General features: G+C 44.8%; 1 protein-coding gene across 2 annotated transcripts; it reads right to left on the reverse strand.

Moving 5' to 3' along the window:
• Window positions 1–574: 574 nt before the first annotated feature.
• LOC110496959 (TSC22 domain family protein 1-like) lies at window positions 575–23163 on the reverse strand. Of its 2 annotated transcripts, none has more exons than XM_036972492.1 (3): window positions 20484–23163; window positions 5471–5522; window positions 575–1558 (listed from the first exon to the last, which is right to left on the reverse strand). In XM_036972492.1, the coding sequence occupies exons 1-3, from the start codon at window positions 22424–22426 to the stop codon at window positions 1301–1303; spliced, it is 2253 nt and encodes a 750-aa protein (XP_036828387.1). In that variant the 5' UTR covers window positions 22427–23163; the 3' UTR covers window positions 575–1300. The 2 variants fall into 2 exon arrangements, with proteins under 2 accessions (XP_036828387.1, XP_036828388.1); XM_036972493.1 differs by lacking the exon at window positions 20484–23163 and adding an exon at window positions 8150–10728.
• Between the last annotated feature and the right edge of the window lie 4580 nt (window positions 23164–27743).

Here is a 27743-nt window from a genome sequence, read left to right on the forward strand (position 1 = left end):
AGCCACTCCTCAGTGAAAGACACATGACAGCCCACTTGGAGTTTGCCAAAAGGCACCTAAAGACTCCCCACATCATGATGCTGCCACCACCATGCTTCACCGTAGGGATGGTGCCAGGTTTCCTCCAGACATGATGGTTGGCATTCAGACCAAAGAGTTCAATCTTGGTTTTATCAGACCATAGAATCTTGTTTCTCATCATGATGTGGGGATGTTTTTCAGCAGCAGGGACTGGGAGACTAGTCAGGATCAAGGAAAAGATGAACGGAGCAACTTACAATGAGATCCTTGATGAAAACCTGCTCCAGATCGCTCAGAACCTCAACCTGGGGTGAAGGTTCACCTTTCAACAGAACAACGACCCTAAGCACACAGCCAAGACAATGCAGGAGTGGCTTCAGGAAGTCTCTGAATGTCCTTGAGTGGTCCAGCCAGAGCCCGGACTTTAACCTTGTGCAGCGACGCTCCCCATCCAACCTGACAGGGCTTGAGAGGATCTGCAAAGAATAGGAGAAACTCCCCAAATACAGGTGTACCAAGCTTGTAGCATCATACCCAAGAAGACTCAAGGCTGTAATCGCTGGCAGAGGTGCTTCAACAAAGTACTGAGTAAAGGGTCTGAATACTTATGTAAATGTGATATTTCCGTTTTTTATATTTAATACATTTCCCAAAATTACTAAAAAACTGTTTTTGTTTAGTCATTACGGGGTAGATTGAGGTGATTGATGTGGAAAAAAACAATTTCATCAATTTTAGAATGGACTGTAATGCAACAAAATTTGGAAAAACTAAAGTGGTCTGAATTTATTTCCAAATGCACTGTATGTTCCACCCTACCAGATGGGGTCTTGTTTTCTCTTTCTTTAATGATCCCTACAGATAATGCACCTCATTTCTTGTTCTTTGATTCAATTCACAGCTAGGTAATAATCCAACAAAATGAAAATGGAAAGAAATGGCAGCAACGGCACAATTCAACAGTCACTGTAGAGATCTGAAGACAGTGTACCAGTTGTGGGTTGTTGTCTGTTTCATCTCCATGACAAATGTCCATCTGTTCCATTCACCTCCCTGGTCTCCATGGCGATCGTCTGAAGCATTCCAAGCGAAGAGAACACCTGACACACAAGTGTCCATCATTGTCTTTGGTCAGTTAAATAAATGTGCAAAACATGGTTTTATTTTTGTAGCAGTCTCTCCTTGATTGAGCCATAGTGGTTCTTGTTGCATTGCATGAGGTCAGTTCGCAGTAGAGTAAAGGTTCTCCTCCCTCCTGCGTACGTCTCTCCGAGGATGGCTATGTAGAGGTCCCAGAGCTCTGTGAGGACGGCAGGGGCTGAGGCTGGGGGTTAGAGGAGCCTGTCGCTGTCGGGGAGCCAGAGCTGGGCTGGACCTGAGCCTGGAACTGAGCCATCTGCTCTGGGCTGGCCAGGGTTTTCAGGAGGCTGTTCTCCTGCTCCAACTGGGAGTTCCTCTCTACCAGCTCCTTAATCTGTTCCTTCAACACATCTACCTCCTCTCTCACGGCATACATCAGGTGGCTCTTTACCAGGTCCTGAGAGAGATGGAAGGGGGAAGATGGAGAGAGAGGAAGGGACGGAGGTAAGGAGAGAAAGGGAGAAAGGGACGGAGGGAAGGAGAGAGAAAGGGAGGAAGGGAAGGAGAGAGAAAGGGAGGAAGGGACGGAGGGAAGGAGAGAGAAAGGGAGGAAGGGACGGAGGGAGAGAGAGATAAAGGGAGAGAAATGTACAGTTGAAGTCGGAAGGTTACATACACCTTAGCCAAATACATTTAAACTCAGTTTTTCACAATTCCTGACATTTAATCCTAGTAAAAATTCTCTGTTTTAGGTCCGTTAGGATCACCACTTTATTTTAAGAATGTTAAATGTCAGAATAATAGTAGAGAATGATTTATTTCAGCTTTTATTTCTTTCATCACATTCAGTGGGTCAGATATTTACATACACTCAATTAGTATTTGGTAGCATTGCCTTTAAATTGTTTAACTTTGCCACATTGCCACTTCCCACATTAAGTTGGGTGAATTTTGGCCTATTCCTCCTGACAGAGCTGGTGTAACTAAGTCAGGTTTGAAGGACTCCTTGCTCGCACACGCTTTTTCAGTTCTGCCCACAAATTGTCTATAGGATTGAGGTCAGCGCTTTGTGATGGCCACTAAAATAGCTAGAATTTGTTGTCCTTGCCATAACTGATTTCTTTAGATTTTCCAGTGATGTCAAGGAAAGAGGCACTGAGTTTGAAGGTAGGCCTTGAAATACATCCACAGGTACACCTCCAATTGACTCAAATGATGTCAATTAGCCTATCAGAAGCTTCTAAAGCAATGACATCATTTTCTGGAATTTTCCAAGCTGTTTAAAGGCACAGTCAACTTAGTATATGTAAACTTCTGACCCACTGGGATTGTGATACTGTGAATTATAAATGAAATAATCCTGTAAACAATTGTTGGAAAAATTACTTGTGTCATGCAAAAGGTAGATGTACTAACCGACTTGCCGAAACTGTAGTTTGTTAATTAACAAGAAATTTGTGGAGTGGTTGAAAAACTAATTTTAATGACTCCAACCTAAGTGTATGTAAACTTCAGACTTCAATGCTACCAAATAATAATTGAGTGTGTGTAAACTTCTGACCCACTGGGAATGAGATGAAAGAAATAAAAGCTGAATTGAATGATTTCTCCACTATTATTCTGACATTTCATGTTCTTAAAATAAAGTGGTGATCTAACTGACCTAAGACAGGGGATTTTTACTGGGATTAAATGTCAGGAATTGTGAAAAACTGAGTTTAAATGTATTTGGCAAAGGTGTATGTAACCTTCCGACTCCAACTGTATGAGTTAGCTGTCCTTTAGGAGCTCACTGTGTGTTGTGTTAGCTGTCCTTTAGGAGCTCACTGTGTGTTGTGTTACCTGTCCTTTAGGAGCTCACTGTGTGTTGTGTTACCTGTCCTTTAGGAGCTCACTGTGTGTGTATTGTGTTAGCTGTCCTTTAGGAGCTCACTGTGTGTGTATTGTGTTACCTGTCCTTTAGGAGCTCACTGTGTGTTGTGTTAGCTGTCCTTTAGGAGCTCACTGTGTGTGTGTTACCTGTCCTTTAGGAGCTCACTGTGTGTGTGTTACCTGTCCTTTAGGAGCTCAGTGTGTGTGTGTTACCTGTCCTTTAGGAGCTCACTGTGTGTGTATTGTGTTAGCTGTCCTTTAGGAGCTCACTGTGTGTTTCCTGTCCTTTAGGAGCTCACTGTGTGTTGTGTTACCTGTCCTTTAGGAGCTCACTGTGTGTTGTGTTACCTGTCCTTTAGGAGCTCACTGTGTGTGTATTGTGTTAGCTGTCCTTTAGGAGCTCACTGTGTGTGTATTGTGTTACCTGTCCTTTAGGAGCTCACTGTGTGTTGTGTTAGCTGTCCTTTAGGAGCTCACTGTGTGTGTATTGTGTTAGCTGTCCTTTAGGAGCTCACTGTGTGTTTCCTGTCCTTTAGGAGCTCACTGTGTGTTGTGTTAGCTGTCCTTTAGGAGCTCACTGTGTGTGTGTTACCTGTCCTTTAGGAGCTCACTGTGTGTGTGTTACCTGTCCTTTAGGAGCTCACTGTGTGTGTTACCTGTCCTTTAGGAGCTCAGTGTGTGTGTGTTACCTGTCCTTTAGGAGCTCACTGTGTGTGTATTGTGTTAGCTGTCCTTTAGGAGCTCACTGTGTGTTTCCTGTCCTTTAGGAGCTCACTGTGTGTTGTGTTAGCTGTCCTTTAGGAGCTCACTGTGTGTTGTGTTAGCTGTCCTTTAGGAGCTCACTGTGTGTTGTGTTACCTGTCCTTTAGGAGCTCACTGTGTGTTGTGTTACCTGTCCTTTAGGAGCTCACTGTGTGTGTATTGTGTTAGCTGTCCTTTAGGAGCTCACTGTGTGTTTCCTGTCCTTTAGGAGCTCACTGTGTGTTGTGTTAGCTGTCCTTTAGGAGCTCACTGTGTGTTTCCTGTCCTTTAGGAGCTCACTGTGTGTTGTGTTAGCTGTCCTTTAGGAGCTCACTGTGTGTTGTGTTAGCTGTCCTTTAGGAGCTCACTGTGTGTTGTGTTAGCTGTCCTTTAGGAGCTCACTGTGTGTATTGTGTTAGCTGTCCTTTAGGAGCTCACTGTGTGTATTGTGTTAGCTGTCCTTTAGGAGCTCACTGTGTGTTGTGTTAGCTGTCCTTTAGGAGCTCACTGTGTGTTGTGTTATCTGTCCTTTAGGAGCTCACTGTGTGTTGTGTTATCTGTCCTTTAGGAGCTCACTGTGTGTTGTGTTAGCTGTCCTTTAGGAGCTCACTGTGTGTTGTGTTAGCTGTCCTTTAGGAGGTCACTGTGTGTTGTGTTATCTGTCCTTTCCACCGTATTCAACAGTTCAGAAAGGATGCAGCATATCTAATCATCAAGACAAAGTAACAACCACACACGGACTGATGGAAACTGATGGAATGAACGATCAATACTAATCTCTCCATGAAATAAATCCATACAGAAAAGTCCTCTCTTCAGCTGTGATGATACAATTCTGACATCACAACGCTATTGTTGTGTGCAGGCAGTCCCATAGCAGTTAATTAGTGGTCTATTGTTGTGTGCAGGCAGTCCCATAGCAGTTAATTAGTGGTCTATTGTTGTGTGCAGGCAGTCCCATAGCAGTTAATTAGTGGTCTATTGTTCTGTGCAGGCAGTCCCATAGCAGTTAATTAGTGGTCTATTGTTGTGTGCAGGCAGTCCCATAGCAGTTAATTAGTGGTCTATTGTTCTGTGCAGGCAGTCCCATAGCAGTTAATTAGTGGTCTATTGTTGTGTGCAGGCAGTCCCATAGCAGTTAATTAGTGGTCTATTGTTCTGTGCAGGCAGTCCCATAGCAGTTAATTAGTGGTCTATTGTTGTGTGCAGGCAGTCCCATAGCAGTTAATTAGTGGTCTATTGTTGTGTGCAGGCAGTCCCATAGCAGTGAATTAGTGGTCTATTGTTGTGTGCAGGCAGTCACATAGCAGTTAATTAGTGGTCTATTGTTGTGTGCAGGCAGTCCCATAGCAGTTAATTAGTGGTATATTCAGTTCCCGCCTTCTAACTGACAAGCCAGAGAACAAAATGTTCTGCATTGGGAGGGAGGAGCTAACAGACAAGTTATTTATACCGGGGCTTCTGAGAGCAGACCCCGGCTTGCCTAGCAACACCTGACGGAACAGACAGAACCGAAAAGCCACCGGATCACAGAACATACAGACGGTTGCAGTCATTCAATCAAAGTGTTTTTACTGTACCAAGTATCCAACGGTTCTCTCTCTCCCAGAACAGTCAGATGTTCCAAAACTTTAATTAGACCCCAGTACTCTGAACACCGGTCCTACGTCGTTTAAATGAAGTTGACATTTACATTTCACCTTTGAGTCATTTAGATTTGATTATATACATATTAACAATGAGGATATTAACTTACCATTGCTTGTTCGATTTTATTGTCGATGGCCACCAAACTGGCACCAGAAGAGCTGAAACACAAACAGATTAATTCAAACATTATGATGCATCGCCTGTAAGGATATCACTGGGGTTGGGACAGATGTTGACCCGGTAGGTATTAGATATCACTGGGGTTGGGACAGATGTTGACCCGGTAGGTATTAGATATCACTGGGGTTGGGACAGATGTTGACCTGGTAGGTATTAGATATCACTGGGGTTGGGACAGATGTCGACCCGGTAGGTATTAGATATCACTGGGGTTGGGACAGATATCTAATACCTACCAGGTCGACATCACTGGGGTTGGGACAGATGTTGACCCGGTAGGTATTAGATATCACTGGGGTTGAGACAGATGTTGACCCGGTAGGTATTAGATATCACTGGGGTTGGGACAGATGTTGACCCGGTAGGTATTAGATATCACTGGGGTTGGGACAGATGTTGACCCGGTAGGTATTAGATATCACTGGGGTTGAGACAGATGTTGACCCGGTAGGTATTAGATATCACTGGGGTTGGGACAGATATCTAATACCTACCGGGTCGACATCACTGGGGTTGGGACAGATGTTGACCCGGTAGGTATTAGATATCACTGGGGTTGGGACAGATATCTAATACCTACCGGGTCGACATCACTGGGGTTGGGACAGATGTTGACCCGGTGGGTATTAGATATCACTGGGGTTTTGACAGATGTTGACCCGGTGGGTATTAGATATCACTGGGGTTGGGACAGATGTTGACCCGGTGGGTATTAGACATCACTGGGGTTGGGACAGATGTTGACCCGGTAGGTATTAGATATCACTGGGGTTGGGACAGATGTTGACCCGGTGGGTATTAGATATCACTGGGGTTGGGACAGATGTTGACCCGGTGGGTATTAGACATCACTGGGGTTGGGACAGATGTTGACCCGGTAGGTATTAGATATCACTGGGGTTGGGACAGATGTTGACCCGGTAGGTATTAGATATCACTGGGGTTGGGACAGATGTTGACCCGGTAGGTATTAGATATCACTGGGGTTGGGACAGATGTTGACCCGGTGGGTATTAGATATCACTGGGGTTGAGACAGATGTTGACCCGGTGGGTATTAGATATCACTGGGGTTGAGACAGATGTTGACCCGGTAGGTATTAGATACAGTGCCTTGCGAAAGTATTCGGCCCCCTTGAACTTTGCGACCTTTTGCCACATTTCAGGCTTCAAACATAAAGATATAAAACTGTATTTTTTTGTGAAGAATCAACAACAAGTGGGACACAATCATGAAGTGGAACGACATTTATTGGATATTTCAAACTTTTTTAACAAATCAAAAACTGAAAAATTGGGTGTGCAAAATTATTCAGCCCCTTTACTTTCAGTGCAGCAAACTCTCTCCAGAAGTTCAGTGAGGATCTCTGAATGATCCAATGTTGACCTAAATGACTAATGATGATAAATACAATCCACCTGTGTGTAATCAAGTCTCCGTATAAATGCACCTGCACTGTGATAGTCTCAGAGGTCCGTTAAAAGCGCAGAGAGCATCATGAAGAACAAGGAACACACCAGGCAGGTCCGAGATACTGTTGTGAAGAAGTTTAAAGCCGGATTTGGATACATAAAGATTTCCCAAGCTTTAAACATCCCAAGGAGCACTGTGCAAGCGATAATATTGAAATGGAAGGAGTATCAGACCACTGCAAATCTACCAAAACCTGGCCGTCCCTCTAAACTTTCAGCTCATACAAGGAGAAGACTGATCAGAGATGCAGCCAAGAGGCCCATGATCACTCTGGATGAACTGCAGAGATCTACAGCTGAGGTGGGAGACTCTGTCCATAGGACAACAATCAGTCATATACAGTGCCTTGCGTGAGGGTGTGCACGCCCAATTTTTCAGTTTTTGATTTGTTAAAAAAGTTTGAAATATCCAATAAATGTCATTCCACTTCATGATTGTGTCCCACTTGTTGTTGATTCTTCACAAAAAAATACAGTTTTAGATCTTTATGTTTGAAGCCTGAAATGTGGCAAAAGGTCGCAAAGTTCAAGGGGGCCGAATACTTTCGCAAGGCACTGTATCACTGGGGTTGGGACAGATGTTGACCCGGTAGGTATTAGATATCACTGGGTTTGGGACATATGTTGACCCGGTAGGTATTAATGAAGGTGCATTCTGAACTCTTAATAAACTGATTTCTGCTTTTCCATCACATTAAAACGGACTGAATGAAGGAATGTACCACTATTACACTTTAATATATAGCTAGAAGATTATTATTGTTGGGGTTTAACTATCAGGTTATTGTTTTGGGGCTTTAGCTACAAGGTTGGGGTTTAACTATCAGGTTATTGTTGTGAGGCTTTAGCTACAAGGTTTATATAATGTTATGGTTCTAAATTATTTATAGTCAACACGATGCGGAAAAGTTCAACACTGCAGAGCTCATCACGTTATGAACCCCTCAATACTGCAGGGCAGCCTCAAGACCACACCACATAAAAGCATATAAACATCCTCATCATCCCCATACATTGAAATCCAATTCAAACCGCCACGGTCCCATTCATTCAGTGCATAGCCATATTCTATGGTCTTTGCAAATGAATGAATGAATGAAAAGTTTGATAAATAAGCTAGGAAAACATTTTACCTATTGTCAAGCCTGACTGGAGTTGTCTCTTTTGCAAGCACAGATGACAGAAAAGAGATAGATAAATTCCTCAGTTGACAAACACCAACGTCCATCTCCACTGTATAAAATTGGGAATTCATTATTTTTTTGTCCATTAACACCAAAAGGCAATACTTCAAATGTAGAAAATGTCCAGTATAATTAATAAAAGTAAAAAATATTCAAACAGAATTGGCAGAAATTCTGTTCTCTGGGCAATACAAGGTGGCAACCGGGGCAGCCCTGCTCATGTACCGACGAGGAACAAAGAATAAGCACAGTGAGACTGACTAGCTCTGCTAAGCTGGGAATCTGCAGCTCCTGTCCCAACTGCAGAAATTATGCCATTGGCGGAGAGAGAGACCTCATTTGAATAATTTAAGTGGCAACGCCCCCACCTGTGACCCAGTTTCATATGTAACTGTCCCGAACACTGCCATTCAAAACACACAGAGAACATAGGAAGCAGCCCGGGACAGGATGAGGAGTTCTCACTGGGAAACCGTTAGGAAACCTTCCTCCAATACTTCTTGTTTCTTAATTAAAAATGTTACTGTCAGCTTCAACATTTGTCATCTTCAATGTAACTAAAATGCTAAAACAACTGTAGACCATGAATGAGCAGAATGAATGACGAATACAAGGGAAAGTCAGACCTGTTCAGGTACAGTAGACCAGAATGTGAAAATAGATGTTTTAAACAATATGGCAGCCTATAGGACCTCTACTGGGTTAGGGTTATAGGGGATCCACTGCAGCGGCAGGTGGGAGTTGTGACTGTACTCTATAGGTGTAACCATAAACAGGGTTAGGGTTATAGGGGATCCACTGCAGCGGCAGGTGGGAGTTGTGACTGTACTCTATAGGTGTAACCATAAACAGGGTTAGGGTTATAGGGGATCCACTGCAGCGGCAGGTGGGAGTTGTGACTGTACTCTATAGGTGTAACCATAAACAGGGTTAGGGTTATAGGGGATCCACTGCAGCGGCAGGTGGGAGTTGTGACTGTACTCTATAGGTGTAACCATAAACAGGGTTAGGGTTATAGGGGATCCACTGCAGCGGCAGGTGGGAGTTGTGACTGTACTCTATAGGTGTAACCATAAACAGGGTTAGGGTTATAGGGGATCCACTGCAGCGGCAGGTGGGAGTTGTGACTGCACTCTATAGGTGTAACCATAAACAGTCTCCTGTTTGAAAACACCAACAAACTAAAAAACGTTGGCACCTTTGTGTAGAAATGCTAACCGTCGTCACAGAACAGATGGATCAGAAATAGAGCAGGGTGAAACGAGGCTAAGGAGTTAGTCACTAACCTACATGTAGCCTTATCAAATGAGAAACAGTAACAACCTAGATCCAAATATCAAAGGGCAGGTCCTGAACAACTGACATGTCCTCCCCTCTAACAGACACAATCAATTTTCATCCTTACCTCTTTTAAAACAACAGTCAATGTTCAGTTAGTGATATATCCTATATAAAAGGGCTCTACAGTGCTAGAACCTCTATTAAAACAATAGTCAATGTTCAGTTAGTGATATATCCTATATATAACAGGGCTCGACAGTGCTAGCAGCTCTATTAAAACAACAGTCAATGTTCAGCGACAGTGCTCTAACTGTAAGCTCCTTTGTAATTCTGCATCAGCTTCTGTGCTGTTAGTTCAGTTGGCGACCGCAGATTGGTTGAGTGAATACATGGGAACATTTTGTACTCAGTTGTACAATCAGAAGACGATCCTTCCATGGTTCGATCTTATGCAAATATGAACACTCGTGCTGAGCGATTAACCAACATTTCAGTAATTTTCGGTTTTCAAACAACTAAATTGGCCGAGGTCAGTTCAATTATTTGAATTGCATTTCTTTGTTTTTTTTCCTCTGTGAACTCGATAGAGATAAATCAGATCCAGAATGAACTGTGTGATGAGTCTGTCTGTCTGTCTGTCTGTCTGTCTGTCCAATCCCTGCCTGCGCCTGTAGCTACCCTGTCTCTTCTCATCAGCTCTTTCAAATGCGTGCACACACACCTAAGAGCACGACACACAAGAACACACACACACCTACCTAAGAGCACGACACACCTGAGTAAGACGCACAGAAAAAAAACACAGCACAGAGCACGGTCTCAGCTCAAGTAAACAATGTACTAACCCAAATGTACTTTTATGCAACCGCTCCCACACAATGCCCCATACCTAACCCCATCTCTCCCACACAACGCCCCATACCTAACCTTAACCCCTAGACGATGCCCCATACCTAACACCCTCGGACGATGCCCCATACCTAACCCTCAGACGATGCCCCATACCTAACCCTCAGACGATGGCCCCCATACCTAACCCTCAGACGATGGCCCCATACCTAAAACCCTCAGACGATGCCCAGTACCTAACACCCTCAGACGATGCCCCATACCTAACACCCTCAGACGATGCCCCATACCTAACACCCTCAGACGATGCCCCATACCTAACACCCCAAGACGATGCCTCATACCTAACACCCCAAGACGAAGCCCCGTACCTAATACCCCACACGAAGCCTCGTACCTAACCCCCCACACGAAGCCCCGTACCTAACCCTAACCCCCACACGAAGCCCCATACCTAACCCCCCAAGGCGATGCCCCATACCTAACCCTAACCCCCAGACGATGCCCCATACCTAACCCCCCCACACAAAGCCCCGTACCTAACCCCCCACACGATGCTCCGTACATAACCCTAACCCCACACGATGTTCCATACCTAACCCCCACACGATGCACCATACCTAACCCCTACACGATGCACCATACCTAACCCCCCCAGACGATGCCCCATAACTAACCCCCCAGACGATGCCCCATACCTAACCCCCACACGATGCCCCATACCTAACCCCCCCACACGATGCCCCATGCCTAATCCCGACCACACGATGCCCCATACCTAATCCCCCCCACACGATGCCCCATACCTAACCCTAACCCCCACACGATGCACCATACCTAACCCCAACACGATGCCCCATACCTAACCCCCCCACACGATGCCCCATACCTAACCCCAACCCCTACACGATGCACCATACCTAACTCCCCCACACGATGCCCCATACCTAACCCCCCCACACGATGCCTTATACCTAAACACCCCACACACACACACACACACACGATGCCCCATACCTAATCCCCCCACGATGCTCCATACCTCATCCCTCCACACACGATGCCCCATACCTAACCCCATCTCTCCCACACGATGCCCCATACCTAACCCTAACCCCCACACGATGCCCCATACCTAACCCCCCCACACGATGCCCCATACCTAAACACCCCACACACACACACACACACGATGCCCCATACCTAATCCCCCCACCCCACACGATGCTCCATACCTCATCCCTCCACACACGATGCCCCATACCTAACCCCATCTCTCCCACACGATGCCCCATACCTAACCCCATTTCTCCCACACGATGCCCCATACCTAACCCCATCTCTCCCACACGATGCCCCATACCTAACCCCATCTCTCCCACACGATGCCCCATACCTAACCTTAACCCCTAGACGATGCCCCATACCTAACACCCCCAGACGATGCCCCATACCTAACCCCCCAAGACGATGTCCCGTACCTAACACCCCAAGACGAAGCCCCGTACCTAACCCCCCAAGACGATGTCCCGTACCTAACACCCCAAGACGAAGCCCCGTACCTAACCTCCGTACATAACCCTAACCCCACACGATGCTCCGTACATAACCCTAACCCCACACGATGCTCCGTACCTAACCCCCTCCACACGATGTTCCGTACCTAACCCCCCCACATAAATGCTCCATACCTACCCCCCCCCCCCCCCACAGAAATGCTCCATACCTACCCCCCCCCCCCCCCCCCCACAGAAATGCTCCATACCTAACCACCATCACACGATGCCCCATACCTACCCCCCCACGATGCCCCATACCTAACCCTAACCCCCACACAATACCCCATACCTGACCCCCCCACAATGCTCCAAACCTAACCCCCCATACACAATGCAGTTGTGGGGAGCCTTCATTTATTAAAAATCCACTGCATCCTGCCTGAAAGCACTAACTGTGTGTGTGTAGTAGAATCCAGATTGGTCTTCTTAATGTTCAGGCAGTCCACCATCAGTAAACAGTCCTGACATTCTCCATTATAAAAGCAGCTTAATTACCAACAAACTAAAACTGCTCCTTCTCTTCCGCTTGCCACGCCAGAGGGTGAGAGACTGACAAGGAAAGAGAGAGAGAGTGAGAGGCAGAGAGAAAGAGAGATGTCTTTAATAAACAGGATCAGTGTTCCCCTGCGGGACGGTTGAGCTAACGTAAGCCAATTTGATGAGTATGAGGTTGTAAGTAAACAAGAACATTTCCCAGGACATAGACATATCTGATATTGGCAGAAAGCTTAAATTATTGTTAGTCTAACTGCACTGTCCAATTTACAGTAGCTATTACAGTGAAATAATTACCATGCTATAGTTTGAGGAGTGCACAACTATGTACTGGAAAATGTATCAATAAACCAATTAAGCACATTTGGGCAGTCTAAAAATCTGTCTAAAACTTTGCCCATACACTGCTAAATTGAGCCTAAACTTGAATAATACATTGTGGCCTTTCTCTTACATTTCAAAGATGATGAAAAATATGATATTTTACTAGATCTAATGTGTTATATTCTCCTACATTCATTTCACATTTCCACAAACTTCAAAATGTTTCCTTTCAAATGGTATCAAGAATATGCATTCCTTGCTTCAGGTCCTGAGCTACAGGTAGTTCAATTTGGGTTTGTCATTTTAGGCAGAAATGAAAAAAAAAAAAAGGGTCCGATCCTTAAGAGGTTTTTAAGGTCCAGTTGCCAGGACCACACATACAAATTCCATGTAGACAGCGTTGCCCTAGAGCACATAAACTAAACCTACCTCAGCCTAAACATCAGCGCCACAGGTAACTTCCACAAAGCTGTGAACTAGTGACGCACCGATGAGACACTTTTGGCCGATACCCGATATTTTCCTTGCTAAAAGAAATTATACCGATAAACGATATAAAAAATGTGAGCGCCATTTTAAGCATTCTAGTACAGTTAAATAGTTCACACACACAACAAGTTATTTTGTTGGCATTTACGTATGTTCCCACTACCAGTAAAACAATCAAAACATTTCTTTCACTCACTTTCTGTGCTGTTCATTTGTTCAGTCGTTCCATTCACAACTAGGATTTCTATGGAACGCCGTTTGGGTCTTTGCGTATCAGAAAGGATACATGTCAAATAAGCTTGTTGATCAATCAGGACCTGAATATGACTGCACATCACATAATAATTGAACACGTTCATAAATGTTTTACGTAGTTAGCCATTACACTATCCCTTGTATTTCATATGTCACAACAATTATTCGATACGTATGCCATGAGGCTGGTAAAGTTGTCTCGCGCATCTACAGTGCAGGTCATAAAGAAAGAAAAGCTAGCTCATGGATGCAAACAATGTTCTTCCCCATAAACAGCAAAACAACAATCTGTTTCAGTAGCTATATAGTTAGCTAGCTAACATCCGTTTCAGTAGCTATATAGTTAGCTAGCTAACATCTGTTTCAGTAGCTATATAGTTAGCTAGCTAACATCTGTTTCAGTAGCTATATAGTTAGCTAGCTAACATCTGTTTCAGTAGCTATATAGTTAGCTAGCTAACATCTGTTTCAGTAGCTATATAGTTAGCTAGCTAACATCTGTTTCAGTAGCTATATAGTTAGCTAGCTAACATCTGTTTCAGTAGATTTGTATTTTTTTCACCTTTATTTAACCAGGTAAGCTAGTTGAGAACAAGTTCTCATTTGCAACTGCGACCTGGCCAAGATAAAGCATAGCAGTTCGACACATACAACAACACAGAGTTACACATGGACTGAACAAAACATACAGTCAATAATACAGTAGAAAACAAAGTCTATATACAGTGAGTGCAAATAAGGTCAAATAAGGGAGTTAAGGCAATAAATAGGCCACGGTGGCGAAGTAATTACAATATGGCAATTAAGCAGTCATTTGAGAAGCCAAGGCTGTTGAGTCTGCCGATAAGAATACAGTCATTGACAGAGTCTAAATCCTTGGCCAGGTCGATGAAGACAGCTGCACAGTACTGTCTTTTATCGATGGCGGTTATGATATAGTTTAGTACGTTGAGCGTGGCTGAGGTACACCCGTGACCAGCTCGGAAACCGAATTGCACAGTGGAGAAGGTACGGTGGGATTCGAAATGGTCACTGATCTGTTTATTAACTTGGCTTTAGAAAGACTTTAGAAAGGCAGGGCAGGATGGATATAGGTCTTTAGCAGTTTGGGTCTAGACTGTCACCACCTTTGAAGAGGGGGATGACCGCGGCAGCTTTCCAATCTTTAGGGATCTCGGACGAAACGAAAGAGGTTGAACAGGCTGGAAATAGGGGTTACAACAATGGTGGCGGATAATTTTAGAGAGGGTGCAGAGTGTTTAGTCCAGCTGATTTGTACGGGTCCAGGTTTTGCAGCTCTTTCAGAACATCTGCGATCTGGATTTGGGTGAAGGAGAAGCTGGGGAGACTCGGGCAAGTAGCTGCGAGGGGTGCGGAGCTGTTGGCCGGGGTTGGGGTAGCCAGGAGGAAAGCCGTAGAGAAATGCTTATTGAAATGTTTGATTATCATGTATTTATCTGTGGTGACGGTGTTTCCTAGCCTCAGTGCAGTGGGCAGCTGGGAGGAGGTGCTCTTGTTCTCCATACTTTACAGTGTCCCAAAACTTTTTGGAGTTAGAGATTTCTGTTTGAAAAAGATAGCCTTTGCTTTCCTGACTGACGGTGTGTATTGGTTCCTGACTTCCCTGAACAGTTGCATATCGTGGGGACTATTCGATGCAATTGCAGTCCGCCACAGGATGTTTTTGTGCTGGTCAAGGGCAGTCAGGTCTGGAGTGAACCAAGGGATATATCTGTTCTCAGTTCTACAGTTTTTGAAAGGGGCATGCTTATTTAAGATGGTGAGGAAATTACTTTTAAAGTTCGACCAGGCATCCTCGACTGACGGGATGAGGTCAATATCCTTCCAGGATACCCGGGCCAGGTGAATTAGAAAGGCCTGCTTGTAGAAGTGTTTTAGCGTTTGACAGTGATGAGGGGTGGTCGTTTGACCGCGGACTCATAGCGGATGCAGGCAATGAGGCAGTGATCGCTGAGATCCTGATTGAAAACAGCAGAGGTGTATTTGGAGGGCAAGTTGACAGGATAATATCTATGAGGGTGCCCATGTTTACGGATTTAGGGTTGTACCTGGTGATTTCCTTGATAATTTGTGTGAGGTTGAGGGCATCTAGCTTAGATTGTAGGACTGCTGGGGTGTTAAGTATATTCCAGTTTAGGTCACCTAACAGAACGAACTCTGAAGATAGATGGGGGCAATCAATTCACATATGGTGTCCAGGGCACAGCTGGGAGCTGAGGGGGGTCTATAACAGGTGGCAACAGTGAGAGACTTATTTCTGGAGAGATTCATTTTTAAAATTAGAAGCTCGAACTGTTGGGGCATAGACCTGGAAAGTATGACAGAACTTTGCAGGCTAACTCCTCCCCCTTTGGCAGTTCTATCTTGACGGAAAATATTGTAGTTGGGTATGGAAATCTCAATTTTTGGTGGCCTTCCTAAACCAGGATTCAGACACAGCAAGGACATCAGGGTTGGCGGAGTGTGCTAAAGCAGTGAGTAAAATAAACTTAGGGAGGAGGCTTCTGATGTTAACATACATGAAACCAAGGCTTTTTCGATTACAGAAGTCAACAAATGAGTATGCCTGGAGACACAGCAGGGCCTGGGTTAGCCTCCACATCACCGAGGAACAGAGGCGTAGTAGGATGAGGGTACGGCTACGGCTAAAGGCTATAAGAACTATTTGTCACCAAAGCCCCATATACTACCCACCACTGCGACCTGGTAGCTGGTCCCCACTACATATCCGTCGCTAAACCCACTGGCTCCAGGTCATCTAAGTCTTTGCTAGGTATAGATCTGCCTTATCTCAGCTCACTGGTCACCATACCAATACCCACCCGTAGCACGCGCTCCAGCAGGTATATTTCACTGATCATCCCCATAGCCAACACCTCTTTGGCCGCCTTTCCTTACAGTTCTCTGCTGCCAATGACTGGAACGAATTGCAAAAATCACTGAAGTTGGAGACATATCTCCCTCACTAACTTTAAGCATCAGCTGTCAGAGCAGCTTACCGATCGCTGCAGCTGTACACAACCAATCTGTAAATAGCCCATCCAACCAACTACCTACCTCATATTGGTTTTGTTTTTCTGCTCTTTTGCACACCAGTATCACTACTTGCACATCCTCATCTGTACATATATCACTCCAGTGTAAATTGCTAAATTGTAATTACTCCGTCGCTTTTGGCCTATTTATTGCCTTACCCCCTTACTTCATTTGCACACACTGTATACAGATGTTTCTATTGTGTTATTGACTGTACGTTGGTTTATCCCATGAGTAACTCTGTGTCGATGTTTTTGTCGCACTGCTTTGCTTTATCTTGGCCAGGTCGCAGGTGTAACTGAGAACTTGTTCTCAACTGGCCTACCTGGTTAAATAAAGGTGAAATAAAAAATAAATAAAATACTGCTTTAAAGCAAATATCTGCAGCATTGGTAAAGATATGATCAATACATGTTGATGGTTTAATTCCTGTGCTGTTTGTAACTACCTTGGTAGGTTGACTGACAACCTGATCCAGGTTGCAGGCACTGGTTACAGTTTGAAGTTTTTTCCTTAGTGATAATATTAATATTTAAAATCACCCAGAAAATATACTTTGTTGATATCACATACATTATCAAGCATTTCACTGGGTTTTAGCTTGCTTGAGCCTGCTAACTGAGGAGTGTCAGTTCACCTGTTTCCATACATGTTTCATTTTTTTGTTAAATGTATCTTACAAAGGAGTTGTTTAATCTAACTGCTTAACTATTATCTGTACATGGAACAACCATTTCTTTCTTCTAATCTTTACAGGAACATTTCACTGCAGCTAATGTAGAAGGAAAAGCTGTGTACATTTGCAAATACTGTGCCAAATCATGTGAAGAATGCAACAAAGGTGCAGAATCATCTGGCCATAAAATTCCCTCAGCGCTCACAACAAGCAACCTCTGACAAAAGTCCCTCTACTTCTAGTCGAAGTGAACGTGATGAATGAGACACCTTATCGATAGCAACAGCTCAGAGTCTTCCTGGAATCAGAAGTTTTTTTGATTCAATGGAGGAACATAGTCAGAGAAATGCAGATGAATGTCTTGCTCGAGCTGTGTATGGTTCACCTCTGGTGCTCACAGGCAATGTGTATTGGAAGAGATTTCTGAATGTTCTTCGCCCAGCACACACCCCTCCAACCAGACATGCATTATCTACTCATTTGCTGGATGAAGAGGTCAACAGAGTTCAAGTGAAGGTCAAGCAAATCATAGAGAAAGCAGACTATTGCAATCATCTCTAATGGGTGGTCGAATGTTCGTGGGCAAGGAAAAATGTAACTACATCATCTCCACCCCTCAACCAGTATTCTACAAGAGCACAGACACATGGGACAACAGACACACCGGTCTCTACATTGCAGATGAGCTGAAGGCAGTCATCAATGACTTTGGACCACAGAGGGTATTAGCACTGGTGACAGACAATGCTGCGAACATGAAGGCTGCTTGGTCCAAAGTGGAGGAGTCCAACCCTCACATTACACCCATCGGCTGTGCTGCTCATGCATTGAATCTGCTCCTCAAGGACATCATGACACTAAAAACAATGGAAACACTCTGCAAGAGAGCAAAATAAATGGTTAGGTGTGTTGGACCCCAAGTATGCTGGCAAGAGCATCCTGTCTGGTGCAGAGATCAACAATGCCTATGGCGTCATCACTACCGTGTCTCGCCACCTTGGCATGGATGAGGGCAAGGTTCTTGGCAGTCTGGCAAAGTACACAACCAAGCAAGGAATTTGGGATGGAGATGCAATATGGCAGTTGTGCCAACATATCTCATCAGCCACTTGGTGGAAGGGACTTGGTGGATCTGAGGCTCTTTCCCCTGTTGCCTCCATCATCCTCCAAATCCCACCAACATCAGCTGCCTCAGAGCGCAACTGGTCCTTGTTTGGGAACACACACATCAAAGCACGCAACAGGCTGACCAATACAAGGGTTGAAAACTTGGTGGCCAGCCGGGCAAATTTCATGCTATTAGAGCCTGACAACTAGCCATCCTCAACAAGGTTGGAAAGTGACAGTGAAGATGAGGCCTCAGAGTCTGATGTTCAAGAGGTGGACATTGAGGAGGTTCAGGGAGAAGACATGGAAGCCTGAGAGGAAGACAACCAAAGCTTTAGTTCCTAGACTATCATTTTACAGATGTTGAAAACGTTTTTGGGAGATGTGATGGATCATTCAATATTCCCTTTCTTTTGTTATTCAGTGAAATCATCCCATGTGAAGAGTCAACTCATTTAATTAAAGTTCAATTCATAACTAAATAGTTTTGGGTTTTTTTTTTATTGGAAAGATTTAATAATTTGCAATTATGTCTACTTATGATATGGTAATAAGTTTGTTTGTCTCCATATGATATGGTAAATATATCCAATGCCAAAAACATCTACATTTAAATGGTATTAATATGATTTCCCATATCTTCCCACGGAAAGTTTCCACCTCTGAATATTCCCCAAAACGTACAACCCTAACAGCAACACAATTAGACCCAACCAAATCATGAGAAAACAAAAAATATAATTATTTGACACATTAGAAAGACAAAATAGTGGTGTAAACATTTAAATGACATTGGGATCACTAATGTTTAGAAAAAAATCCCTAACCGAAAAGTTTAGATTTTTTTTTACAACATTTTAAATCACAACACTACCACTAACAGGTCCCAAACATTATTATTACAAACACCTCACGCAACAATGCTGTAACGTTAGGAGATATGCAACTTTCAAATGATTTGGCATGGATATAAAGCACTCTGCACATCATCATCGTTAACAGTTGGAAAAATGTCAGAGAGTGAGACAGGGAAGAGACAGCAGCCCAGTCCTGTATGGCAATACTATGAGTTCAATGAGAAGGTGGTAAAATAAATACTAATTTTGTGAGGTGGAATTAAGCTACAGTGGCAGCACAAAGGCAATGCTGAACCATCTGAAACACCATGAGACCCAACCGGTTGGTCGCAGTAGCGGAATAAGGAACGGAGTGAGAAAATCACAGTACTGATTCCAGAAATGATTGCAGTTGATATGCAGCCACTGTCAATGGATCAAATGCATTAAGAAGGGAAAAAAATCCCCAAATTAACTTTTAACAAGGCACACCGGTTAATTGAAACACATTCCAGGTGACTACTTCATGAAGCTGGTTGAGAGAATGCCAAGAGTGTGCAAAGCTGTCATCAAGGCAAAAGGTGGCTACTTTGAAGAATCTCAAATATATTTTGATTTGTTGAACACTTTTTTGGTTACTACATGATTCTGTGTGTTATTTCATAGTTTTGATGTCTTCATTATTATTCTGCAATGTTGAAAATAGTAAAAAAATAAAGAAAAACTCTGGAATGAGGTGTCCAAACTGTTGACTGGTACTGCGCGCGCGCGTGTGTGTGTGTGTGTGTGTGTGTGTGTGTGTGTGTGAGATATATGAGGTTGGAATAATACTATGAAATTGTGAAAATTATGATAATGCCCTTTTAGTGTAAAGGCTGTTTGAAAAGACCACCTGAAATTTCAGTCTGTTTTGGATGGAGTTTTGTCCTACCTAGTGTATAATATAGTATATTAGTATATTAGAACAATAAGAAAGAGTTCCAAACCTCTCTACCAATAACAGCTAGTTCTCAGTTGTCTTCCCCTCCCCACTCAGACCAGTCAGTCCTGGCAAAATTCTTGCTTGAGAAATTGCAGAAACTTTTGCTAAGAAGCTATTTGTTTATTTTATAGCATTTTAAATGTAAAACTATCACAGTAAGGTAGGACTACTTAATTGTTACCCAGAAACGGCTGCATTAGACCTTTAAACCAGTCTATGATGTCATACTGAAAAACAGCTACATTGGACCTTTAAAACAGTCTGATGTCATACTGAAAAACAGCTACATTGGACCTTTAAAGCAGTCTGATATCATATAGCTTCAGCTATCTTCAACAGTTCTAATTCCAACACAGAGGCCATCCATCCTTACCTGTCCTCCTCTCCATCTGCAGACTGTGTCCTCAGGCTTGCAGCAGCGGCCACTAAGGCACTGGCATCTCCAGCCATCCCCATGCTCTCCATGGAGCGTCCCCCTCCTGCAGCCCCCAGCCGGGGTAGCGTCAGCAGGGACTGGTGTTGGAACAGCAGCCTCTGGGCATCCTCCAGCTGGGATGCCGTTAGGGTGGGGATGCTTCCCCCGTACAGAGCCCCGCTTTGGGCCAGGCTGGTGTGGCTGAGGGGAACCCCGTGAGTCAGGAGGGGCTGGAGGTCGGCACGGAGTGTGGTCACGAAAGGGGCGGAGGGGTGCTGGGGGTGAGGGTGCAGCTGCTGAGCTGGGAGGTTCTGGAGCTGACTCTGAAGGGGTTGAGGGACAGCGGCCAGGCCAGGCATGGACACCCCAAGAGAGCCAGGGTGTGGGGGGAGGACCTGGGACTGGAGAGGAGCCGTAGGCTGGATGAAGTCTGGAGGCCGGCTGCCTGTCTGGCACACTAGCCCTGCTGGGAACTTGGGCATGGGGTAGCCTGTCTGGGCATGCTCCATATCATAGGGCATCTGCTGGGGCATGGCCTGACTCCGAGCGCCCTGGGCATTCACCTGGGGGGCTGCTGGTAGAGTACCATGGGGGACCATGCTGGTCTGCTGCAACAGGAGAGGGTTAGGGTCCTGAGGGACCATGTGGGCCTGCAGAGAGTTCTGGACAGTCTCAGGACTGGTGTAGTCCTGGTGCTGGTATGGCTGCGAGGTCTGGGGTGCCACTGCTCCCATCTCTATGCCTCCGTATTGGACAACACCGGCCACCACACTTCCATTCCCTGCTTGGCTCTCTGGGCCGCCAGCGCTGGGTGCAGGGGCTGGGTCAGAAGTGGGCGCGGCAGGGAGAACCTCCTTCTCATAGTACTCTGTACACATCCATCTTCCCTTGCGGAACGGCTCTGAGTTAGAGTCCAGCTTCACCACTCTGAAGCGAGACCCCGGAGTGGCTTGGGTCTGAGTCTGTTGTGTCTGGGTACTGGAGGTCACAGGCTGTGCCACTGCTACTGACACCCCAATCTGAGTGCTATTGGTGGGCCCTGTGACTCCAGGGAGAGCCCCTACTCCACTGGATGTCACTTGCCGGCCTCCACTACTGTCAAAGATTATTGGGCCCGCAGAGGGAGGGGCACCACTATCACTGACTATGGATGACACATCCATGCCTGGCGCAGCAGTGATGGTAACAGAGAACTGGGCAGTGGTATTCTCCATCATACCCTGCCCCATCTGGGTCTGGTTGGACCCAGCCATTTCAGAGGAACTCCCCCCTGCCACTGAGACAGTAAAGGCTGCTGGCACCACATTCTCTTGCAGATGATGCACAGTCCCATTCACCATGTTACCAGGCTGTGGAGGGCCCTGAGGCTGCAGGGGTTCGCACGGAGGGTCCTGGGGTAGGGAGTGAGGGTTCAGGGGTTCGTTAGGGGACACTGCGCCTGGGGTCTCCACCCCATGGGGGCTGTTCAGGGTCTCGTCCGAGGAGCTCCTCTCAGGGACACCAGTGTCCCGAGGTACGGACACTTCCTGCATTTCAGAAGAGGACAGGTCCTCTGTGTGGGATTCATCCATGTCATCATAACTCTCTGTGTCGTCCGCTATGCTGTTGTTGGTGCTAACAGAGACCTGGGCCGGGGTCACGCTAGTTATCTGGAAGCCACTCTTTTTTTTCACCTGAGACCCGGACTGGGGGAGGTTAAGGCTCAGGGGGTGGTGGTGCGGCTCAGGGGAGGAGGACCCAGCCTGGCTAGTTGACTGATAATCATCAGTGGGAATTACATTACTGCTACCTGCAGCAGACCCAGATGCACCGCCACTACCGGTGGTGTTACTGCCTCTTCTATTGTGGAAAGACATCTTCCTAGACCCAGAGGAATCTACTGAAAAGTCCTGTTGATGCATCTTGTGAACACGAAGCCAGTAACAGGGCAAAGAAGTGACTAGCTGTGTAGCTACTAAATGCCAGATGGTTGTTATAGCCAGGCATAAATAACGTTAATGTAGTCAGAGGTTAGCTAGCTAATAGTTACCTAATAGTTAGCCAACGATGGCTAATGTAAGCAAGGTGACAGTCCCATAATAAATCACAACAAAACAAGGACGTCGATGTTATTTTCTGTTTTCAGTAGTCGAGCACTTCACGTCTGATAAACTGTCGATAATGAAGTGAATTACTAAATATTAGCTCAGACATGTCCAGAACAACAACCAAGCTAACTTAGCTATGTTTTATAGCTAGCTGAAATGTAAACTACAAAGAGACGCTTATAGAAACGTTTGTTAAACACCACCCAAATCATATCTTAAATATAATATGAATATCTCAATGGAAGTGGAATTATTTGAAGTGAATATTATAACGTTAGTGCCAAATTCAGCGTCAAAAGCTGTGTGGTAAGAGATCACCTCCATCGATGGCATCACCAGACGATGAGTCTTCTCTCCGAGACTCTGGTTTGTTGTTGGACAATTCAGTCAGACACCCATCACTGGATAAACATCCTCTTAGCACACAGAAACTTGTTTGAATCCATCTCGACGGTTTCTAGTTAGTGTAGTTTTTCCTCATCGTCCTCTCGCTTGGCCCCAGCTAGTCTCTCTCTGACGACGGGAAGAGGGACATCGCTACTGCGCATGCCCCGAGAAGAGTGCCATAGCTACTGCGCATGCCCTCAACTAGCGAAGAGGCGAGGCTGAAAGAACATCAGGCTTTCCGTCATGACCTCTACATAAATAACTCTGTGCTTTCCCACTCACATAAAATGACAACAAATGTTCATATAATAAGACATTTGGCAGAAGGTTTTATCCAAATGAGCTTAGACATGCGTGCAGAAATTAAATAAAAAGGTAGGGGCGTGGAATAGAAAATCAGTCATTATCTGGTGTGACCACCATTTGCCTCATGCAGCGAGACATTTCCTTCTCATAGAGTTGATTGATTCTGGCCTGTGGAATGTTGTCCCACTCCTCTTCAATGGCTGTGCGAAGTTGCTGGATATGGGCAGAAACTGGAACATTCTGTCGTTCACGTCGACCCAGAGCATCCCAAACATGCTCAATGGGTGACATTTCTGGTGAGTATGCAAGCCACGTAAGAACTGGACATTTTCAGCTTCTAGGAATTGTGTACAGATCCTTGCGACACGTGGCGTGCATTATTATGCTGAAACATGAGGTGATGGAGGAGGATGAATGGCACGACAATGGGCCTCAGGATCTCGTCACGGTATCTCTGCGCACTCGAATTGCCATAGATAAAATGCAGTTGTGTTCGTTGTCTTAGCATACTTGCCCATACCATAACCCCACCGCCACCATGTTCACAACGTTGACATCAGAAAACCGCTCACCCACACAACGCCGTACACGCTGTCTGCAATTTGCCCAGTACAGTTGAAACCGGGATTCATCCTTGGAGATCACACTTCACCAGCGTGCCAGTGGCCATCGAAGGTGAGCATTTGCCCACTTAAGTCAGTTATAACGCCAAACTGCAGTCAGGTCAAGACCCTGGTGCAGACGACGAGTACGCAGATGAGCTTCCCCGAGACAGTTTGACAGTTTGTGCAGAATTTCTTCGGTTGTGCAAACCCAGTATCATCAGCTGTCCGGGTGGCTGGTCTCTGACGATACCGCAGGCGAAGAAGCCAGATGTGGAGGTCCTGGGCTGGCGTGGTTACATGTAGCCTGCGGTTGCGAGGCCGGTTGGACCTACTGCCAAATTATTCTAAAACAACGTTGGTGGTGGCTTGTGGTAGAGAAATGAACATTCAGCTCTGGTGGACATTCCTGCAGATGCACACGCTCCCTCAGAACTTGAGACATCTGTGGCATTGTGTTGTGTGACAAAACTTCACATTTCAGAGTGGCCTTGTATTGTCCCCAGCACAAGGTGCACCTGTGTAATGATCATGCTGTTTAATCAGCTTCTTGATATACCACACCTGTAAGGCGGATGGATTATCTTGGCAAAGGGAGGTACATATATTTGTTCACAAAATGAGAGAAATAAGCTTTTTGTGCATATGGAACATTTCTGGTATATTTTATTTCAGCTCCTGAAACATGGGACCAACAATTTACAAGTTGCGTTTTAATTTTTGTTCAGTATAGTAATTTGGTACAAAGGATAGCGGTGAAACAAAGCCATCTACACCAGTATGATGCGTGCTAAAAGACAGCCCCATGTGCACAGAACTTAATGTTTACCTCATGTATCATACCTGGATGATCACCCACATGACACTGATCCACCTTAGAGGCATGTTCCCTCTGACACCTTCCCAGCCTGATCTCTGTCCCTCCCCAGCCTCAGGCAACAAGCTATAGCAATATAGCTGAAATGATAAATAAGCAACGACAGGAGGTATGGTGTTGGACAGTCAAACCATGAGGGTAGGGAAAGAAGAGGCAGGGCTGAGAGCTGGACTAGAGCCCTACGCAGTACACTAGACTGGACTAGAGCCCTATGCAGTACACTAGACTGGACTAGAGCCCTATGCAGTGCACTAGACTGGACTAGAGTCCTATGCAGTACACTAGACTGGACTAGAGTCCTATGCAGTACACTAGACTGGACTAGAGCCCTATGCAGTACACTAGACTGGACTAGAGCCCTATGCAGTACACTAGGGTAGGGAAAGAAGAGGCAGGGTTAGGAGCTGTCAAAGCTCTTCCAGCATATCAACATCACCACATATCGTAAACATGTCGTATACAGCTGGAGGGAAGGGTGGAGAGAATGGAAGGTGAGGGTTAGGGTGGAGGGATAGGGTGGGGAGGGTTACAGTAGAGGGAATGGAAGGTGAGGTTTAGGGTGGAGGAGAGTTAGGGTGGAGGGGAGGGTGGTTAGGGAAGGGTTAGGGTAGAGGGTCAAATAAAATACAATGTTATTGGTCACAAACATACAGTGCCTTGCGAAAGTATTTGGCCCCCTTGAACTTTGCGACCTTTTGCCAAATTTCAGGCTTCAAACATAAAGATATAAAACTGTATTTTTTTGTGAAGAATCAACAACAAGTGGGACACAATCATGAAGTGGAACGACATTTATTGGATATTTCAAACTTTTTTAACAAATCACACACAGTGAGCTCCTAAAGGACAGCTAACACAACACACAGTGAGCTCCTAAAGGACAGCTAACACAATACACAGTGAGCTCCTAAAGGACAGCTAACACAATACACACACACAGTGAGCTCCTAAAGGACTGCTAACACACACACAGTGAGCTCCTAAAGGACAGCTAACACAATACACACACACAGTGAGCTCCTAAAGGACAGCTAACACAATACACATACAGTGAGCTCCTAAAGGACAGCTACGAATACTTTCGCAAGGCACTGTATTTAGCAGATATTATTGTGCGTGTAACGAAATGCTTGTGTTCCTTGCTCCAACAGTCCAGTAGTGTCTCGGGTGAAGGGGAGTGTTTGGGTAGGAAAAGCTGAGCTATGGAAAACATACACTGAAGCATGACACCAAAGAGTACCCAACAGGAAAAGTACACATTCAAATATAAACTAGCTAACCCTAACCGTGTATAAACTAGCTAACCCTAACCGTATATAAACTAGCTAACCCTAACCGTATATAAACTAGCTAACCCTAACCGTATATAAACTAGCTAACCCTAACTGTATATAAACTAGCTAACCCTAACCGTATATAAACTAGCTAACCCTAACCGTATATAAACTAGCTAACCCTAACTGTATATAAACTAGCTAACCCTAACCGTATATAAACTAGCTAACCCTAACCGTATATGAACTAGCTAACCCTAACCGTATATAAACTAGCTAACCCTAACCGTGTATAAACTAGCTAACACTAACCGTATATAAACTAGGCTCTCTGTAAACCTCTAGCCTGCTGTACTTCAACACTCTAAAGACCTGCTGTTATGACAATGTCTGGATTAATAACAATATTTAATTTGTAAAGCACATTTCCCAGACTCACTGGCTATGAGGTAGAAAACAAACTAAATTCATCAACAATACATCAAAAAGTAGAAGGAACCATCACAATACCAACCATTACCTACTAATAGAACATATAGACTTGAAACAGATTAACCGATCTAACATTAAAAGCTAGCTTGAATAGGTAGGTCTTTAGTTGTGTTTTAAACAATGAAATGTCAGCTTCCTCCTTGACATGTGCAGGCAGTGTTTTCCAGAGCTGAGGGGCCATGTGAGAAGCAGGGAACCCAAATTACTTTGCCATCGTTTTGTTCTGAACAGAAGCATTATTTGGTCTGTTCAGTTTCACTTTGCCAACCAGCAAAATAAAGTTCTGAACCGGTTCAACCCCCCAAAAAGTTTAGGTTTATATCCTTTCTTTCTAAACCTCCAAAATAATTTTTCCAAATTAGTATAATTTTTTTTTACATTGACACTACCGGTCAAAAGTTTTAGAACACCTACTCATTCAAGGGTATTTCTTTATTTTTACTATTTTCTACATTGTAGAATAATAGTGAAGACATCAGAACAAATAAATAACACATATGGAATCATGTAGTAACCAAAAGTGTTAAACAAATTTGAATTTGAAATTCTTCAAATAGCCACCCTTTGCCTTGATGACAGCTTTGCACACTCTTGGCATTCTCTCAGCCAGCTTCACCTGGAATGCTTTTCAAACAGTCCTGATGGAGTTCCCACATATGCTGAGCACTTGTTGGCTGCTTTTCCTTCACTCTGCAGTTTAACTCATCCCAAACCATCCCAATTTGGTTGAGGTCGAGGAATTGTGGAGGCCAGGTCATCTGATGCAGCCCTCCATCACTCTCCTTCTTGGTCAAATAGCCCTTACACAGCCTGGAGATGTGTTGGGTCATTGTCCTTTTCAGGGACGTCACTAGGCCTATTTCAGGGGGGCTTTAGCAATTTAGCAAGCTAGCTGGCTAGCTTTATGGGTGTTGTGACATGAGTATGAAATTGCAATTCTGGTTGTTTGCCAAAGCAGCAGTTACTCTTCTTGGGGTCCAGCAAAATTAAGGCAGTTTATACAATTTTAAAACATTACAATACATTCACAGATTTCACAACACACTGTGTGCCTTCAGGCCCCTACTCTACCACTACCAGGGTGGGTATAATTTGTGGAATGTTCCAACAGGAATCTGTTCCAAAAACTTCATTAATAACAAGGTTGCCAACAAACAACACATACAATGTTGTATAGTGGCAGAATAAGATAC

This window comes from Oncorhynchus mykiss, unplaced genomic scaffold, assembly GCF_013265735.2.
Source record: "Oncorhynchus mykiss isolate Arlee unplaced genomic scaffold, USDA_OmykA_1.1 un_scaffold_164, whole genome shotgun sequence".
NCBI classification, from domain to species: domain Eukaryota; kingdom Metazoa; phylum Chordata; class Actinopteri; order Salmoniformes; family Salmonidae; genus Oncorhynchus; species Oncorhynchus mykiss.

Bases quoted from the DNA above. Each gene is read 5' to 3' on its own strand.
- LOC110496959 (XM_036972492.1), bottom strand. From the start codon at position 22,426: ATGCATCAACAGGACTTTTCAGTAGATTCCTCTGGGTCTAGGAAGATG. The intron at 5,523-20,483 runs GTAAGGATGGAT...TTTGTGTTTCAG, and splicing joins GCAGATGGAGAGGAGGACAG to CTCTTCTGGTGCCAGTTTGG. The intron at 1,559-5,470 runs GTAAGTTAATAT...CATCTCTCTCAG, and splicing joins ATAAAATCGAACAAGCAATG to GACCTGGTAAAGAGCCACCT.